Source organism: Pseudonaja textilis, chromosome 6, assembly GCF_049901715.1.
Source record: "Pseudonaja textilis isolate UNSWEBS1 chromosome 6, rPseTex1.2, whole genome shotgun sequence".
Lineage (NCBI taxonomy): Eukaryota > Metazoa > Chordata > Lepidosauria > Squamata > Elapidae > Pseudonaja > Pseudonaja textilis.
Genome location: NC_141995.1, coordinates 44,268,588 through 44,288,507, shown reverse-complemented (window position 1 = coordinate 44,288,507; position 19,920 = coordinate 44,268,588). Strand labels below are relative to the sequence as shown.

At 40.3% G+C, this 19,920-nt stretch overlaps 1 protein-coding gene across 1 annotated transcript; it reads right to left on the bottom strand.

Annotated features, from left to right (window-relative positions):
* Positions 1 to 3,048: 3,048 nt before the first annotated feature.
* Positions 3,049 to 16,992, bottom strand: CBR4 (carbonyl reductase 4). The gene is made up of 6 exons (XM_026699718.2): positions 16,796 to 16,992; positions 14,014 to 14,168; positions 13,502 to 13,622; positions 11,919 to 12,055; positions 5,505 to 5,639; positions 3,049 to 3,401 (listed from the first exon to the last, which is right to left on the bottom strand). The coding sequence occupies exons 2-6, from the start codon at positions 14,153 to 14,155 to the stop codon at positions 3,223 to 3,225; spliced, it is 714 nt and encodes a 237-aa protein (XP_026555503.1). The 5' UTR covers positions 14,156 to 14,168; positions 16,796 to 16,992; the 3' UTR covers positions 3,049 to 3,222.
* Positions 16,993 to 19,920: the final 2,928 nt, after the last annotated feature.

Genomic DNA, 19,920 nt, shown 5'->3' with positions numbered 1-19,920 from the left:
TAAGCCTCTCCATATCTCTCCAAGTAATTCCATACCTGGTTCAGGAAATAGGTGAGCTTCTCTAGCCATCCATCAAATGTAGCCTTGAAGGGTGGGGGTGGGTTCCCGGGCATCTTGGACCAGCATGTAGCCCGGTGGCAACCCACCACTGGTGGGGCTTCTTGAGCCTGAGCTCCTGCTACTGCAGGAACTTATGGGTCTCACCCCACAGCTGCTGGAGGGGGGAAAGCAGCCCTCCCTCAGGGACCCACAGCTCCTTATCTCACTCCTCAATCCCACTGGTTGGGGTGGAGAAGGGAACAGTGTTGCTGACACCTGGCCGGTCCCAAACATTGTTCCCAGGGTTGATGGCGTCATCAATGCCACTCCATGTACCTCTGTTCTGACAAACCTCTCTTGCTGTTGCTCTACCGAAGGGCTATGTCACATGGTCAGGAATTTCCACTCCCCTGGCTGTTCCCATTCTGCAGCCCTCCTGGCCTTCCACTTACACCCATGAATCATGGCAACCCCTGGCAGTACCAAGGATAATTCCGCCTCAGCTTCTGCCTTTCCCATCCTGCCAGCCATTGGATCTTCTGGTTGGGGTAGGAGGATCCTGCCATGGCGCCTTCATTTTACACCAGTGGCTGCTCTGCCTTCTCCAATCTCACTTTGGATTGCATCACCACTGCTTGTGCCCCGGAGTCTGCCTGGGCTGTTACTGGTGCTTCCCACAGAGGAGCAGCCCCAGGCTTCACCATGATATCAGCTTTCTTCTCAGTCCCAGACATCATTAGGTTACAGCTCTCCCTCGGAGGCATCTGAGTAGGCTGTGTTAAGTTGGTGAGAACTGGTTTCATGTCAATGGGCCAACTGGAGAATCTAAAAGAAGTAGACACTCTCAGGATCTTTAAATTGGGAATTCCCAAAAGTGGGAATCTTGGGAAACCAGGCTCATTTAACAATTCATTTAACAAATGTGGCAAAAGTTATAAATGGGTCAAAACTCACTTAACAAATTTATCACTTAGCAACATAAATTTTGGACTCAATTATGGTCATAAATTAAGGACTACCTGTACTATTCCAACTTGTTTTGAATAAATATTCTCACACATTTCCAGTAAACAAATATTTGTTCTGCCCATACATTTTAATTTACCTTTAGTCTTGGTGGAGTTTGACATCCATGCCTTCAAGATAAAATGTCCTGCTAGGCTGAAACTGTATGAATAGAGGTGAGAACATGTGTTTCTCCATTGTCACCATTGACGCTACCTCCATTGTCTGAGGTAGAATCTTGGCAAATTGTTTAGATCAGTGGTTCCCAAAGCAGGTGGTAGGATGCCTTAGGGGGGCACTAAGAGGCAGGGGGGTGCTAGAGGTGGGCCCCTCGCAGGGTGCAATTCGGGGTGGGATTCTACCAGTTCTCTCTCTTTCCTTCTCTCAGGCTCACCCCATTGACTTGGTGCACCAAGTCCATTCGGACTTGCTTGGGCAGCTCCCTCTGGTGCAGTGGGCTCAATGGAGTGGACCTGCAGGGCCAGCGTCTCAAACGCGGCGGCGGCACATTGGGAAAGTAGAGCAAACCCAGAGTAGACATGGACGTGGCGAGGAGGGGAGGTGGCTCTTTTTCCACCTGCACTCCTCTTGCGCCAGCCTGGAGCTGGCACCGCGAGCGCTGCTCTGGTCCGGTGCTTGTGCCAGGGCGAACAATGGGCTTGTGAAAGGCGACGGCCACCGTAGCAACAGCAGCGGAAGCAGAAAAGCTTGCTGCATAAAAAAGGAAGCGGGGACTCCTCCTCCTCTAAAGGAGAAGCCAAGGTGACCAACGTTCTGGGGCGCTCATCCCCTTGTACTAGCTGTTGTGGTCATTATTTCTGTATCTGTCCATCCATTTCTTCATGTTCTCACCGGAGGAGGGGGGCAGGTTATGCAGATAACCTCCCACACCCTATTGTCACCCTGCATGATATTTCTCTTGTTACTTTCTCCGCTCCCCACCCACCCTTGTCCATAAATGAGTTAGGCGGGGGATTTTCTGCACCCCACTCCCTTCTTAAGAAATGGCTAGGATGGAGTTCTGCATGCGGAGGAGCTGCTGCCACAAAATTGGGAGAAAAAGGGGACAAAGGGGGGGAGGGAGAGGGAGGGAGGGAGGGAGGGAGGGAGAGAGAGAGAGAGAGAGAGAGACTTGATGTTACAGATTGAAATGAGGCCTAGTTTAGACTGAATCCCTTTTCCACATTGAAACATCTTTGGCTTCTATTAAAGGTTTTGTGGATGAAACATGGTCAAGACTATCAGGAAGCTCTCACATTTTGTTGAGGCTTTAAACAGGACCCATTGGACCAGATCTCTACCCTAAAAATTACTTTTCCCCAATGTATTACAGTGCCAATTCTGAAGAAGGCAAAACCAAAATGTACTGGTAAATTACAACACACACACACACCCTTCTAACCCTGCTGGAGCAGGTGATTGGACTAGAATAGATATCTCATCTTTCTCCTCCCTCCCTCCTTCTTTATTTCTTTTTCTTTCTATCCCTTCCTTCCATCTCCCCCTCTTTCTTTGTCCCTTTTTCTTTCTTTCCCTTTTCTCTTTCTTTTCTTCCTTCTCTCTCTCTCTCTCTCTTTCCCTCTCTCAGGCTCACCCCATTGACTTGACTTGCTTGGGCAGGTCGCTCCAGTGCAGTGGGCTCAATGGGGTGGATCTGCGAGGCCGGCACCTAGAACGTGGCAGTGGCAGCAAGTTTGAAAAGTAGAGCAAAGCCAGAGGTCGGTAATTTTTGCTGCAAAGAATCACAAAAGCTTCTGGGTTGGGCACAAGAAGGGACACACATGTCAATGCAATTCAGCAACATAAAATAAGAGATATAAATAAAACAAATCAACAGGAATCTGCAAAGCATCTCTGATTAGATTTTATTCACTGCTAGAATCTAATCAGAGATGCTTTGCCGATTCTAGTCCAATGACCTGCTCCAGCAGGGTTAGAAGGGAGTGTGTGTGTATGTGTGTGCATGGCTGTCAAAACTCCTATAACAGAAAAATACAATATTAATAGATTTTAGAATATATTTATTTTAATCTTCTATTTTCAAACACAACTAAAATGGAACCTTGTTATCTTTTCTTTTTTTTTTAATTTGAGTTAAAATATAATAAGGATATTGCTTAGATCTCTTCGGGGATTTTTAGAATTGCTGAATATCTTTTCATGTAGAATTCATAGTGTTTAAATTAGAAGCTGCAAGCCTCCATCTACAACCAAAACGAGACCTGTTACATAAGGAGTTTCTAAAAGGAATGCAATACTTTGGGCAACCTCCTGTGGCTGCCCAAATCTTCCAAGGGGAATTGTTTTTTTCAGCTCTTCTTCTTTCAAATGGGCTGTCATATCTGTATGAATGAAGCCTATAAAAAGAAGAGGGAGGAGCTTATGAAATAAGATTCTCCTGGCTTTAGTGTCACATGACTTCAAAATTTACCGGTATATATCACAGCTGGACAACTAGGAGTCATTTCAAGAAAAAAACATTGCATCCAAATTAGGAGAAAGTTATTTAATCCATTATGCATTGCAGAATTTAATAAAATTTCCTTTACATAAAGTTTGGCCAGAACAGATAATTTATCAAGTTTATCAGTTTAATTTATCAATTTATCAGCATATTCAAGTTTGAAGTGAAAAAGGCACTCCAACACAGACTAAAAGAGATTTAACTGACTCTAAAAAGTCAAAAATTGTCCTTCAGAGGGATGCAGCACTCTTGAAATTACTAAGACAGTGGGGTATGATCACAGAACCATCAAACATTTTGTTGCAAATAATCAACAGGAAGAAACATGTTGAGAAAAAAAGATGCAAATTAACTGTCAAAGATTTGAGAAGAATCCAATGTGAAGTTACCAGGAACCCATTATCCTCCGTTGCTGTCATATTCCAGAAATGCAACCTACCTAGAGTGCCCAGAAGTACAAGGTGTTCAGTGTTCAGAGATATGGCCAAGGTAAGGAAGGCTGAAACCCGACCACCACTGAGCAAGACACATAAGTTGAAATGGTAAGACTGGGTCAAGAAATATCTGACGACAGATTTTTCAAAGGTTTAATGGACTGATGAGATGAGAGTGGCTCTTTACAGACAAGATAGATGGACCCGTCGCTGGACCAGTAACTGCTACAGAGCTCCACTTTGACTCAGATGCCAGCAAAGGGGGAGGGGTGTTTACTGGTATGTGCTGGTATTTTGAAAGATGAGCTAGATGGACCTTTTCAGACTGAAGATGGACTCAAAATCAACTCCCAAACCTACTGCCAGTTGTTAGAAGACACTGTGGAAGAGGAAAAGGTCTGCATCTTTCCAGACGACCATGATTTTTATGAGGACAGTGCTCCATCGCATGCATCAAAATACTCCACTGCATGGCTAACCAGTAAATACCTTAAGTAAATGCCTTAACAACATGCCCCGCTTCCTCACCTGATCTAAACCCTATTGAGAACTTGTGGGTTCTTCTTAAATGGGAGATTTATGGTAAAGCAAAACAGTACACCTCTGTAAAGAGTGTCTAGAAAGCTGTGATTGCTGCTACACAAAAAGTTGACTGTCAACAGATTAAGAAACTGACAGACTCCAGGAATGGAAGGTTCATGACTGTTATTGAAAAAAGGGTGGCTATATTGGTCACGGATTATTATTTTTTTGAACCATCAGAAATGTTTATTTGTAAATTTTGAGTTCTTTGTTTATTATTCTCACTTTAACAGATGAAAATAAACAAGTTTGATGGGCAAATTTTCATTTTTCATCTAGTTGCATAATATTCTGCATACTAATAATTGCCCAATAATTGGGCACATAGATATTTTCCTAAGAAAGGCAAATCCTCAATTTTACTTTCTTAAATATTCAGATTTGAGGTTTATTAACATTTTGGATTGATTGAGAGCACTGTAGCTGTTCAATAATGAAATTACCATAATCTTCAAAAATACAATGTCTAATAATTGTTCATAGTGTAGCTTAAAAATGGTATTAATATGCAAACAATACATGAGGAATCTATTTATATGTACCCATATGTGTTGCTCAAGCACAGTACTACCGTATCTTCGCTTTTTCTTTAAAATGTACATATGCATTTATATTATATATGGACATACTTTCAGGTATCCAGTATTTATTCCTGCTACCTAACACCATTTGGCGGGATCTCAAAAAAACCCTTGTGTGACCACCTCGGGTGTCTCCCATATATGTGTGTATGTCAGGATTGTCACTGAAGTAAATTCGTCATTATCTGGGGAAAAATGTATACCCTACAAGTACCACTAGCAACCATTTTAATTTTCTTTAACTACTAAATATGAAGCTGATACAATTGTGCGATAGAAATTTTTGAGAAATAACCCCCTCATCTTTTATATACTATGTATCCATGTTTTGAGACTTTCCTGTTCTAAAAATATTGAATCTTATGTGACAAAGCATAAGCAACTGAACCCAAAACTCACCTGGAGCAACCATGTTGACTTGAATGTTCTTTCGTGCTACTTCTTTGGCAAAAGAGCGTGAAAATCCAACTAATCCTGCTTTGCTAGCACTATATGCACTTTGACCTGCACCACCTTTTAATCCAACAATACTTCCTAAAATAAACATAAAAATAATAAAGCCCAAGTTTAAAAATTGTAATGATACAAATTCAATTTACAGTATTGAATGTTGATAACTTTTAATTTTAAAAATTGCCCATTTTATTCAATTTATTTGAAGGACTTACAATGAAGATTCAAGCTGTCATTTGTATAAAATAACATGTACCCAATGCACACTCAAAGATTTGAATCAATATACCAACATGTCACAATTTTTCAAGAAGCAACTGATGAGATTCTGCCAAAACATTGCTACAACTTTAAAAGCACAACTACAATGATGTGGGAAAATACCCGAACAAAGCTGAATACCATACACGTAAGTACCCGCAAAAATTTAAGAAAACAAATACACACACACACACACACATACATACATATCTACGTATACACACACACACACACACACACATATATATATATATACACATACATACACATACGTGTGTGTGTGTGTGTGTGTGTATATTCTTAAATATGCTAATGACTATCTAAATGATATTAAGAAAACAGAGAATATGATGACTTGGGCAAAAATCTAGTATTAATTATGTTCAAAAAATGTGAATTAGGCTTATATAAATGCTATAGGTTGAAATTAGTTAAAGGGAAGTAAAAGGGGAAATTAACTGTTTTTATTTTTTTTTTTTGTGGTATACATGTAATAGAAAATGCAATTGATTATACAGTACAAAGTATATGAGAAAACAGAAAACATAATGAACTAGAAGGGATTATGTAGGAATGTAAAATATTTATAATGAATGTATCATATTTTGGGTTAAGTGGAAACAAAGAAAAAAATATGAAATGATTATATGAATATCTCTGGAATATGTAGAAGATATATCGTAGATGGGGGGGATATACCATGTGGATCCTAAATGTATTAATCTCACTTTACTTTTATTCGTTTTTATTTCATTGACTGTCTAATTATATATTGGTCTTGAGAAAGTTATAGATAACAATACATAATGTAACATAAAATAGATGGTAAGCTGAAAATGGAAATAATAGGGGATAAAGAATTGAAAATATATGTGAGGATGAAATGATTCTGAATTAATGAATTGAAATATGAAAGGGAAATTTGTCTAAAGATTAGTTGAATGGATAATAATTTGAGATGATATTAAGAAAGTTAAAAATGTAACTATGACTATGTATAAATATTGTAATCTGGAACCACGTTGCTCACGTGAAGAGATGTGTAAAAAATAAAAAAAACTTTGGGGAAAAAATGGTGCTGGTTTTGGACCCTGCCATAAATTTAATCTCGTAAGGATAGTCGCCAGCCCAAGAGCCATTGGATATAAAAATTGTGTTTATTCACCATCTTTGCAAGACAGAGGCCAATGTAAATTTGCTCTATTGTCTTTAGAAAGTCATGTGAGGAAGGTGCTGGTTTGTATGGCAACCTCCGATGGTGGATATTGATATTTTATATAATAATCTGGTCCCAATCTAGCACTGAAGCTTCCCCCTAGTAAGAGCCTGGCTTTTGGATGGTCCATGTGGAGTTTACTAATATAGTGTTCCAACTCCATCCATACTGCATTGGTTTCAGCTTTTCTTAGCAATGGCGAAAGATAAACAATTATTAAAAGCAGGACTGAGTCCATCTTGAGAAGGGCCATAGCCATATGTTTTAAAGGGACAATAAGAGTGGTCTGCTCTCAAGATGGTAGAAATAAATATACCCAGCCTTCCCTTCAGTCTTCCTGGGCCTCTGTCTGGCCTTGTTTCTAGCTTATTCAAGTGATAACCATTTAGCACGAGGTCATCCAAGTCTCTAGCACCAAAATGATATCCTTATCTGACAGGGATCAGAGTAATTTAGGCCTCTAAAATGGTACCACTCAGCTACATTCCATGACAAAATGCTTAAGATATTTTTCTTGCCCTGGTCTTCGTATTGTCAGTATGAATTCTCAGTAGGGGCGTTTGTTGGAAGATAATTATGCTGGGTTAATGTTGACCCCAAAAGCTAGATATTGTTAATTGATGCATTTAATTTAGTATATTTTGTGAGTCTTTGGGGTAATCATCAACATCAAGGGTAGCCTCCACATTTGTGTGGGGCACTGAGGCACGCCTCTGCTCTGATCGTCAGCTAGTGGCTGGATTAGAGTGTCTTCACCTTTAGCAATTATCTCAGCAAAATCCATGTCCAGAACCCATGTAGATTTATGTCCATTTTTGGAGAGATGTAGCAGGGGAATTCATCTTGTGAGAAGATTTTGAGGGCATTTCTCACTCAAATGAGGGTGGAGAATGGATTATATCCTTAGTATTTGCCTGTTTAGGATGTCCACTGTACGATGGAACAATTTTCTTTCAGCTGTTTCTCAAGTCTGGGTCAGTCAGTACAGTTACCCAACTGTCAGCCTGTGTGACATTATCTTCTTTTACTATTGAAGCAATGGCAGATTGTTGGATAAATATATTGTCACAAGGCTGAGTGACTGGTGGAGCCAAATTAAAATAGAGACTTTCCTGTAGATTGGGTTATCAGCATCTTTGAGATCAGGGGTCCCCAACCACTGGGCCGCGGACCGGTACTGGTCCGTGGAACATTTCCTACCAGGCCACTGGTTTGCTGGGCGCCGCCATCTTGTTTGACGAGAAAGTGCTTCCGGGTGAGCTTTTCCGTTTGGAAAGCGGCATTTGGGTCCTGAAGGAATCCTCATGCCTTAGTTTCATCGAAGGGGGGGGGCTTCGAACGAAACTAAGGCGCGAGGATTCTTTCAGCACCCAAGACAAGGCGAGCCGAGCGACCGTCCCGAAGCCATCCCGAAGCGAAGCCCATCGACAAAGGTACAAAGGAGGAGTTGAAGGTGGCGGGAAGAAGCGGGGGACAGCTGGCTGGCCGGTTGCTCAGCTCGCCTTGCCTTGTCATGCGTGCTGATGCCGGTACCGGGCCGCGGATCATTTTGTGATGCCGGTACCAGGCCGTGGCACAAAAAAGGTTGGGGGCCACTGTTTTAGATCATCCAATCTTTGAAAAATATTAACTTGCTTACGTTCCGGCAATGCACTGAATAGGTCAATCAGCATTTCTTCTGGCACATCCTCAGCAGTTTCTGCAGCTGTTTGTAGATCGCTCCTTTGCTTTCTGAGGGTCAATTCAGCTGCGGCAGCTCCAGGCTTATCAGTATGAAGGCTGTTGCAGCTTGGTTTTAAAGCAACAGTTCCCGCTTAGACAGACTGGTTCAGAAATGGGCATATTTTGTCTGAGCAAAGGACCCATATTGGAAATATTGAAAAGGTGCTCTAGAAAGACTTCATTCTAAGGAGCATAGAGGGGAATTGTGGACTGCTTGAACAATAACAAAATTCTCATACATTGCCTTTTCACTTGCAGCCATTCTGTGCATAGTAGATCTATCAGAGTGAATTCACAGTGGAGCAGCTGGCTCAGAGACATCCTAACAGCTTTTCTATCACTCCAACACTCTCTAGTCATTCTCTTGTCATAAATTTGAAAGATAACCTAGTTAGTCTGCAGACTATAGTTATATTGGTCATCTCTTAGGCCAGGGGTGTCCAACCTTGGCAACTTTAAGACTTGTGGACTTCAAAGCTTCAAAGAAAGACTTCAAAGCAAAGCTGGCTGAGGAATTCTGGGAGTTGAAGTCCACAAGTCTTAAAGTTGCCAAGGTTGGACACCCCTGTCTTAGGCCTTTATGAGTGTTCTTCCCCTTCTCATTTTTGGAAGGAAAAAAAAGGCCTGCTCCAGTTTCAGTTCCTGAATTAGCCATCCCAAATCTATTGGTAAGCATCTTCCTGCAGTATTTGGGTGGCTAATAAACTTTGCAAAAGACTCTTTGAAGCAGTCAACCTTTATGACAGTTGATAAAAGGTCATAGATTGAATTTACAATTTGAGCTGTAAGCAAACATTGTCTAGAGGGGAAATCTGTTACATTTCCCCTTTTTAAATTTATTACATTCCCCTCCTGTGCAAGGAAAATGGCTGCTGAGTTCCCAGGAGGGGAGCCATTTTCTACAAGAGAGAGAGAGAGAGAAAGAGAGAGAGAGAGAGAAAGTAAGTTCTGTTTGCTTTCAAGTTAGGTTTGTAAGTCCCATTCCAATGAATCACATAAATTAGATTTATCTGATAAGGAGACTGCAAATGAGTTACTTACTGGAGCAGACTGTCTGTTTGCAGCATAATCTTCCATTTTCTGCTGCTTCAATAGCTTGGATGAGCTCTGCTGCAAGACTGCTGTCTCTTTCTCTTTTTCCCCATTCTTAAAAATCCTGGCTTGTAGTATTGTTAAAATGTATCTAAAGCGAATAGAGGCAACCTCTTTATAAGTGCTTTTGTAAAATCAGATATGGGTTAAAATGGGTTAAAAGTGAAGTAAAATTACAAAAAAATATAAAAGTTTAAAAAAGAAAAACCTGTTTAATTTTGAAAGAGCTCTTTACAGCCATTGCTGCCTCATCCATAGCAGCCTCCTACCCTACAGAAGCTTCCTTCCCTCATTTTCTAATTATTAATGTTCATTAGAGCAAACATGCCCCTCCAGCTAAAAAATTTCTTCTCTTAGATACATAGTATGAAAATAAATAATAAAAGGAAACTTATGTGAGAATCTCTCCATAGAGTTGGTACAATAATGTAACATAAATTATAACTGAAATAATGGTCTGGATCTGAAGGCTTATGAGGGCCAACTGTTCTTTCTTTTTTCTTTTCCAAATGTGCAGAGGTAGGGATCTGGAATTGCAGTGGAAAATGTAATTTGGAGCCTGCATAACCAGGTATATTTCAATTGATGGCACCTCTTAAAATAAAAATGCCTTTAAAGGTTCGCACACAGTTGCATGCTTCCCGCACAGTACAAATAACTTTTCCTCTATTGAAGCTTAGCTACAATAGTCATTATAGCAAAAGAGTTCATAGAGAGCTGTAACTTCTAAAGTATTTTTTTTTCTTAACTACTTGTATAAGGATTATTCTTTATATTATTCACGTTGTCTTGTATTCTTGCATGGACTGCACCAGTAGAGACTAAACCAATTTCGTTGTATACATGATGTATAATGACAATAAAGGTTTTGAACTAATTTTCATGCTTCTTCTTCATCGAGGCTTGCAGAAGAAGTGAAGAGTTAGTACCACTTTATAATGCCAGGGTAAGACCACGTTTGGAATACTGCACCGAGTTTTGGTCACCACGATAAAAAAAAAAAGATGTTCAGAAAGAGTGCAGAAGATGATTAGGGGACTGGAGCCTAAAATATACGAAAAAAGGTTGCAAGAATTATGTATGCTTAGTTTAATGAAAAGGACTAGGGATGGCATGATAGCCCTGTTCTAGTATCTATGGGGTTGCCACAAAGAAGAGGGGGTCAACCTATTCTCCAAAGCCCCTGAAGGCAGGACAAGAAGCAATGGATGAAAACTAATCAAGGAGTGAAGCAATCTAGAACTAAGAAGAAATTTCCTAACAAAACAATTCATCAGTGGAGTGACTTGTCTCCAGATGTTGTGGTTGCTCCAACAATGGGGATTTTTAAGAAATATTGGACAACCATTTGTTTGAAATGTTACAGGGTTTCCTGCTTGAGTAGAGGATTGAACTGGACAACCTCCAAAGTCTCTCCCAACTCTGTTATTCTGTAAAGTATCAGTTTATCCTGAAATCTAAAGTACTTTCTGTAGGTGAAAGATACCACATACAAAGGAGAATTTTAGACCCAAAATATTAGGGATAACTTTCATAACAACTTTCAAATATATTAACTTATATAACTTATTATTGAGAGTTTTGCAGCGATAATTCAGCGCCAGAAAAATAAACACAGATGGCTGATGGTTCATTTAACATCTTTATAAACATAAGTAGATTTTACAAACCAGTTGTAGATTTCTCCAACATGGAGCAAACTCAGACAAACATGTTGCAAGTTCAGAGCAGAGCTCCAGTCTTCAGCAAGCAAGCAAATTAGTTTTCATCTTCAACAGACTCAGAGCTTCACATAGCTGCAGAGTTGCAGAGCTTAACATAGAGCGACCCCTAAGCTACTTTTAGTTTCAGTTTCCAGCCTAGGCTACTTCTAGTTTCAGTTTCCAAAAAGAGTCCTCACTGGCTGACTTAGTTGCTATGCCTATTCAAGGCTGACCTTGTTACCAAGCTCTATTCCAATTCATGAATATACTGACAGATATTTAAAACACTGCTTACATTATTTCCAGAAAAATAATGTATTAAATGTAATACTAAAATAATGAATCAGTTTGCTTAGGTATACATACCAACATTAACAATAGCACCACCCTGATGTTGAATCATACTCTTTACAGCAATTTTACACGTCAGCATGGTTCCCAAAAGATTGGTGTGAAGCTGAGATATCATATCTTCAGATTTGGTTCGTAACAGTAGTCCATCCCTGGAGTCAAGAAAAAAACACTAAATTGTATTTAATTGATTATAGATGATCAATTCTGAATTTATTCTAATAATTTCTTTACAAAGTTGTGTACCTAAACTCAACTTACTATATTTATTAAAATAATGTTGCCGATTAAGAATTAACTATCACTTTGTATGTTTCCATAATATTTTACCTATGTATCTTTACTATCATTCTGTAACTGCAATTATTTCAAGTTCTGAAGTCTTATAGAAGTTTAGGTATCTTTTAAACTCTGTATAATTCTCTTTAGCATTTTATCAGTTTATAGATTCAAGGAAATTAAAAGGATATGTCAAAATTGTTTCAAACTTCCTCTATTTGGTTAAATCAGGTGTGCTGTGAAACAATGTGGTCATGGGTTCTTTGGCAAATTCTGGATCTATGGATGTGAACATGGCTGTGACATCAAATGAGGCCATGGTTTTGTCTTCATTTATAGTTACATCCCTGATTGTTTGAAGGCACTGTAGTGGAGTGTTAATGGAGTGTTTGCTTCCTCTTGTGAGGTGCCCAAGCTTTTTTGTTAATTCTTTTGTAGAGGTTCCTGCTAGTGATATGATTGGATGGAGGGGTAGGTCAGGTTTTTGTAATTCCGGTGTCCATAGAAGCGTGGGAGGACTGTTTCTCATCCATTCCACTGCACACCTGACTTAACTGACTGCATTAAGATTGAAACACTGAGGATTATAGATCTCATCTGCTTAACTACACATTTTCAATTTGATGGACAAATTAAGGGTACATCTATGGGGTCATCGCTTGCAGGACTTATGGTGGAGGTCGTTATGCAACATCTAGAACCCATAGCAGACAGTAACTTCACCATAATAAAAAAGGACCAATTAGAGAACATCCACAGAATTATCAATACCATTTTAAAGGAATCCAGTTTACTAGGAGAGAGAGAGGGAGGGGGAGGGAGAGGGAGGGAGGGAGAGAGGGGGAGTTTTCTGTGGGAAATGGGTCCAAATGGCTCTTGTGAGTGTTTAAGGTTGCTGAAACAGATGGCCAAGCTAAGTGCCTGAAGGATCCCATCCTGTCACTCAGAGTCCAGGCGCTTTAGCGAGCAGCGCGCTGGATTCGTATTTGTGGTCTGCGGGATTTAAAACTTAGTGGTCTCTGAGGTCCAAAAGGTTGGTGACCCCTGAGAATATAAACGGACAGCAAACAGCACTCCTTACCAGCACTGATGCTGTTACCTAGTTTGTGTAATGAAATGTCTGCAAGAAAACAAACAAGCTCAGAGAGCACCGAGGATCTCTCAGTGTTAACTATTGTAAAGAAGATATAACTATTCTCTCTGTGTGTCTCTATATTTCTTCTATAAGTTTTGTATTTTATTCTCTAAAACAAATTAAACTGCATGCTGCTTTTTATACAAGATGTTTTCATATGTTACAATTAAAATGTTAAACTAACCTGTTGATACCTGCAGCATTAACCAGATAGCTTATATGACCAAGTTTGTTCTCTATTTCTTTAAATGTTTTTTGGATGGCTTCTTCTTTGGTGATATCACAACTCAGTGCAAGATGACCTGCTGTTTTGAAATGAAACTCATGATATGTAAATTACTCAAAATCAGGTTTGCAATTCTTAAAGCAGAACTATTGTAAAAAAAAAAAAGTAGTAATATTTAGATAACTGAAAACATCAAACAGTAAGGATGCAAGTTTTTTCTGAACAGTATTCATTGGTGAAAAATATTATTTTGTTAAAATATATCCAGGAATTCAGCTCCTGATCAAACAGCAGGATATTAATCCAACATAACACTTTTTCCCTATTAAAAAATAAAGTGACTTTCCAAGACTTTCCAATCAAACAAGTTAGCAAACTTGTTAGCATTTCTGTTAGATAATGGGTTGTTTTAGTACTCCTATATACTAAGGTACTGTATATGTGAAAAACAAATATCAACATGTACTTACCTCCTAATCTATCCACTGTAGCTTGAGCTCTGTCCAGATTTCTTGCTATAACAGCCAGGCAATATCCTTTCTGTGCTAGGAGCTGTGCGACAGCCTGACCAATTCCCCGAGAACCTCCAAAAATGGCACAAACCTTTGACATCTCCAAAATACAACTGACAAATAATTACTATTATTGATAGCTCGTAGACATATATTGCTCCTGCATATGAAATAAAATCTGCCTGTTTCTACTTCCACAATTATTTAGAATATATATTATAAAACCTGTTCCAAAAGTGAAGAAAAAGGGACTGCCATCAACATGCAGGTAGCTGACAATTTCTGACTATTGTGTCTAATTCTGATTCCATTCAGATTTGGAAATAATGCCACATTTAATTTCTAATGTACCAAAGATAGGGCAGCATCTTTGAGATAACGTTTAAGTGAAAGATTCTTGTTAACTCATACTTTGAGATTATGTCCAAGTCTTTTTCTACTTGCATAAATTCTTCCTAACACTGCCAAAAGTTGACTTGAAAAGTCAGTCTTCATCTGCACTGTGAAGATAATAGACCAATTAAATATTACTCGTTTTAATAATATAGTCCTCAACTTACGACAATTGAGGCCAAAATTTATGTTGCTAGGCAACAGTTGTTAAGTGAGTTTTGTCCCATTTTACGACCTTCCTTGCCATAGTTATTAAGTGAATCACTGCAGTTGTTCAGTTAGTAATCCACTGTTAATCTGATTTCTCCATTGATTTTGCTTGCCAGAAGGTTGGAAAATATGATCACATGACCCTGGAACACTGCAACCATCATAAATAGGAGTCAGTTGCCAAGCATCTGAATACCGATCACATGACCATGGAGATGATGCAACAGTCATAAGTGTGAAAACAGTCATAAGCAGTGGTGGGATTCATATTTTTTACTACCGGTTCTGTGGGTGTGGCTTGGTGGTCATGTGACTGGGTGGGCATGCCTGAAAGGCAACTTGAGCTAGAAAAATAAGTTTGTCTCTCTCAAAACATCCCAGAGCCGTGTATATGAAAACTGAATAGGTGATCTCATCTGTAAGGTTGATCACCCTGTGTTTCACATCTTCTGCTAGAGCTGTACACTGAATAGTTTTCTCAAACACATTAAGAGCCTGAACAGAAAAGAAGACAAAGAAAAAGGACTCTGGAACAGAAAGACACAAGGTGCCATTCTCAAGAACATGAAGGGGTTACATAGATGGCCATTAGCAAAACAGAAGGTCCAAGGTTTGACTCTCTGGAAGACATTTTTTCCCATTGCATCTGGGGGGGGGGTTTCTTTCTGCTTGGCTCTCAGCCATTCTTCCGTAGGAAGTTAGCACCCACCCCTCTCTTAGAAAAATGAATTTTCCTAATTAATATTAAAAAGGCAGAATATTTCCCCTAAAAAAAGAAACAGGAACTCAGAATCAAAAACTCACTTCAGAAGCAGAAGCTCACTCCCACCTTTGTCAATGGGTGGACCATTAAGGCCTGGGCCAAAGTATTCTACATAACAAAGGCCTCTACCCACCTCACCACCTGGCCTAGGAAGATTGCATCAGCCAGCACTCAGGTGAAGCCATGTGGTCCAGACAAAGCCTACATAGTTAGCTAAGACCCCCCAACCCTTGGAAGTTTGACAGCCAATGGGATACATTTCTTACACAGGAACAGGAAACACTAAGGGGGGGGGCCCAACAGAGGGTATAAAACTGAGGGTCTCTCAGCATCTCTGTCCTTTTTCTTTTCCTTCACCCAACATCTTGAAGCATGTGATTGTCCTTTTCACTTTGGAGCTCCAAGCCATGTGGTCCTGTCCACCGTTAGACCATTTTTCTAAACAGCCTCCATATTTCCAATGTCTTACCCTCCTCTTGGAACTGAGCCCAGAAGGATAATTCTTCCAACACTTCCTTATCACAGACAAAAAACATCCCAATGGGCAGCTGTAAGGATTCTGCAAAAAAACTGAGAGTATCTTGGACTCCATAAGGACAGAGGGAGCTATTTTTTCTACAAAAACCAAACAGCATGTTCTAGTATTAGTTACCTTCAGGGAAAACTGGTAGATGGGGGTTGATTTTGTTCAGGTCATTTAATATAAAATACAATAGGGATGCCCTTTCTGCTGCTGGTCTATAGTTCTCTCTGGCTTCATTAATTTGTATTTCAGTAACTTTAGCCTCTTTCACATAAAAAATACAATTTTTTTTTTAAAGAATAAAAATAATAGACTTTTTTAATTTTCCTTTTTTAAAGAATTAAAAATCATGTGTGATATTGTCCTTTAGAGAATTACAATGTTTTCTACATTACTTCGCTTTCACTGCTGGGCTGGTAAAGCACATAGACATATATTTAAATTGATCATGGCTTTTGCATGGCTTTTTTTAACTTCTGTTTTGTATTTATTACCTGAAGTTCAAGCCAGCCCTGGTGTATGAATTCAGGAGACCCTGTTATCCCTTTCTCATTAATATCATGGAACTATTTGTGAGCAGTGGAGACAAATTAATCTCCCACATACCAGGATCCTCATGTGCATTTTCCATGTAAGGTTCATCATTTTGGATTAGAACATACTAAAAAAATAAACCTTAATCAGCCATTTTACTAATTTATCATTTTAATGCCCTCTATATTATTAATCCTGATGAAAAAGAAAATGTGAATTGGCTTCAAATAACACAGTTCCTTTTAAATAATCTGGTTCTCTTGGCCCAATCGCGAGCAACGGAGGGGGTGTGTGGAAGGAGAGTAACGGCGGCGTACCTGGTTGGGGGGGGGGGAAACGCAGCGGCAGCGAGGCGGCAACGGCGCGGCGGCAAGAAAGGCAACGGCAGCAATCTGGGGGCGTCGGGGCTTCCGGGACCAGGTCCCGCCCCACTGCAAGCTGCAGCCTATCAGCTGTTCTCTCCTGCTGCCGCCCACGCAGTGGTGGGATTCAATTTCTTTAAACTACCGGTTCCGTGGGCGTGGCTGTGTGGTCATGTGACCGGGTGGGCATGGTTAGGTTGGTCAGGTGACTGGGTGGATGTGTCCAGGTCCAAGGTCATAAATGCGAGGAGTAATTCACTTTTTTCAGCCCCCTGAATAGTTAGTCCCTATGTGTAGGGAAATAAAACTCAGCTAGTCCTCGACTCAGGACCACAACTGGGCCTAAAGAGTTGCTTAAGTGAGACATTTGTTCAAAGTGAGTTTTGCCCCCGTTTTATAACCTATCTTGTCACTGTGGTGAAGTGAAGCACCGCAGTTGTGAAATGAGTGATACAGTTGCTAAGAATGCTCTGATGGTCATAAATGTGAGGACCAGTCATAAGCGCGAGGACCAGTCATAATTCACTTTTTTCAGCCCTCTGAATAGTCCCTATGTGTAGTGTAGAGCAATGAAGTAGGGTTGTGTCCAGCCCGATGTTCTGGAACACTCCAAAACAACAGCTGAACTTTATTTGGGAAAAGAAAAAATAACTGAATTTTAGCTATTTTAAAATAATCCAGGCAGCTTTTCTTCCCCAGACCAATTTCTACCTGTCAAATGGACTCTGTCTGAAGGGGTGGGTCATGGGGAGAGGGGAGGCCCAGCTGTCCTGACACCAGGTCAGCCTGAAGAGATTCCAGTTTCCTTCCCTTATTTTAACAGATTAACAAACAGACCTTGTAAGTCATCTAGTCCAACCCCCTGACTGGTGAAGACTGGCAAGCGAAGAAAGTGGATGAGGAGCAATCAGTAATATTCAGTTACTTTTAAGAGTGTCTGACACTATAGTTAGCATTTAAAAGATGTTATGGAAGAGGAACAAGTTTCACCAGACAAGACAGGCTGAGCTGAAAGTGGATTTGAAAATAACTATAAAAAAAAATGTTACACTGTATATATAAAAGAATGGCTGATATTTTCATAATTACAATTAATTAATTGAAAAATAAACACTTAAAATGGAAATACAATTAACAAACCAAGGGAATTTGTTATTTTGTGCCAGCATTGGCACAAAAATCTTTCCTAGCCAAGTCTACTTTCTGATAGATTATCTAATGCAAGGGTCTTCAAACGTGACAACTTTAAGACTTGTGGACTTCAACTCCCAGAATTCCTCCTCCAGTCATATTAGCTCAGGAATTCTGGGAGTTGAAGTCCACAAGTCTTAAACTTGCCAAGTTTGAAGAATCTTGATCTAATTCCTGCCTGTCCACAGATTCTTAGCTGTATTATTCTCCACAATCTCCTGTGGAAACTCCTTGATGGCTGGCTGGAGAATTCTGGGAGTTAAACTCCATACATCTTTCAGCTGAGAGACTCTGAGGGCTCTATCTAGTGTGATAAATCCCTGCTTCTGTGCATCTGGTGTTTAGTGCCTGTTCTTGTGCTGTTATGATGGTGCTGCCTTTTACACACATACACCATTTCAGGATGGGACGTGTAGAGGCCTCAAGGGGCAAAACATGGGCCTGTTTTCAGGCGGCAGAGTGGTTCTCAGAGCCAAGCAGGCAAAAAACGGGACATGCAGAGGCTTCAGGCCAAAAGAAGCAGGCCTGTTTTTGGGTGGCAGAGTGGTTCTAGAGACCAAGAAGGCCAAAAACAGGCTGTGTGGAGCCTCAGGAGGCCCAAAACAGGCCTGTTTTTGGGTGGCAGAGTGGTTCTGGAGGGTGAGGAGGCCAAAAACGGGACACACAGAGACCTCAGGAGGCCAAAAATGGACCCTCCCTTTCTTTTTCACTGGAGGCCAGGGAGGCCAAAAATGGACTCATTTTTGGTTTCCCTAGCCTCCAGTGAAATAGAAAGGGAGGGAGAGAGGGAAAGACACACACACACACACACACACACACACACAAGTCCCTCACACACACACACACACACACACACCAAGACAGCCACATCCCTTTGCTGATCTGCTTTCCACCCCCAGGAGCTTAACTAAGTTTAATTTGTGTACGTTGCTTTTTTTAATTAAACTTTATTAGTTGTGTGCATTGTTTAATGGACTGCTAAATTTGCCACACCCACCCAGCTGGTCCAGCCTCCTAACAGTCTGAGGGACTGTGAATTGGCCCCCTGTTTAAAAAGTTTGAGGACTCCTTTTCTAGAGTCTCAACCTCTTTTTTATAGTGTGGTGACCAAAACTGGATGCAGTACTCTAGGTGTGGTCTTACTAAGGTAGGGTTGTCCAACCTTGGCCACTTTAAGCCTGGTGGACTTCAACTCCCAGGATTCCCCAGCCAGCAAAGTCCACCAGGCTTAAAGTGGCCAAGGTTGGACACCCCTGTACTAAGGCTTTATAGAGTGGTAATAGTACCTCCCTTGATCTTGATTGTATCCCTCTGTATTATCTGTTACATAATGTATCTTTTTGCCTATATACACTTTATACTATGTAATATGTATGTACACATATGGCATATATACATAGGATTAAACAGTGTATTTTGGATGTTCGGTAGTGGTAAATAAATAGAGAAGGAAACTGTATCTTGTTAAGGCCTTTGAAGGGCCAGGTGAGGCAAGCCACCTGGTGAGGTGAGGCCGGGCATGACAAGGAGTGGGCGGGGAGGGACGAGGTGGGGTCTGGCAAGGAGAGGCCAGGCAAGGCACCCCTTGATGTGAATGACGTTGAGTTGGCCACACCCACCCTGTCACATGACCACCCAGCCATATCTACCCATCTGGCCACTAGGGCAGAGAACCAGTTGTTAAATTATTTGAATCCCACCACTGAATATATTTCATTCAAGTTAAATTATTAGTCCAAATTGCTACAGTAGATAAATGCTTTTTTGGCAAAAAAAAATAATATTTTCAATGCTATTTGAGTATCTTTTTATTTTTCTAGGTTCTTTACAAATTGTGTCAAATTACTTTTTTTGTCATACATTAATTTTTTTTCATAATTTTGGCATCT

Bases quoted from the DNA above. Each gene is read 5' to 3' on its own strand.
- CBR4 (XM_026699718.2), bottom strand. From the start codon at position 14,155: ATGTCAAAGGTTTGTGCCATTTTTGGAGGTTCTCGGGGAATTGGTCAG. The intron at 12,056-13,501 runs GTTAGTTTAACA...TCTTGACTCCAG, and splicing joins AATGCTGCAGGTATCAACAG to GGATGGACTACTGTTACGAA. The intron at 3,402-5,504 runs GTGAGTTTTGGG...TTCTTTTTATAG, and splicing joins AGTCAACATGGTTGCTCCAG to GCTTCATTCATACAGATATG.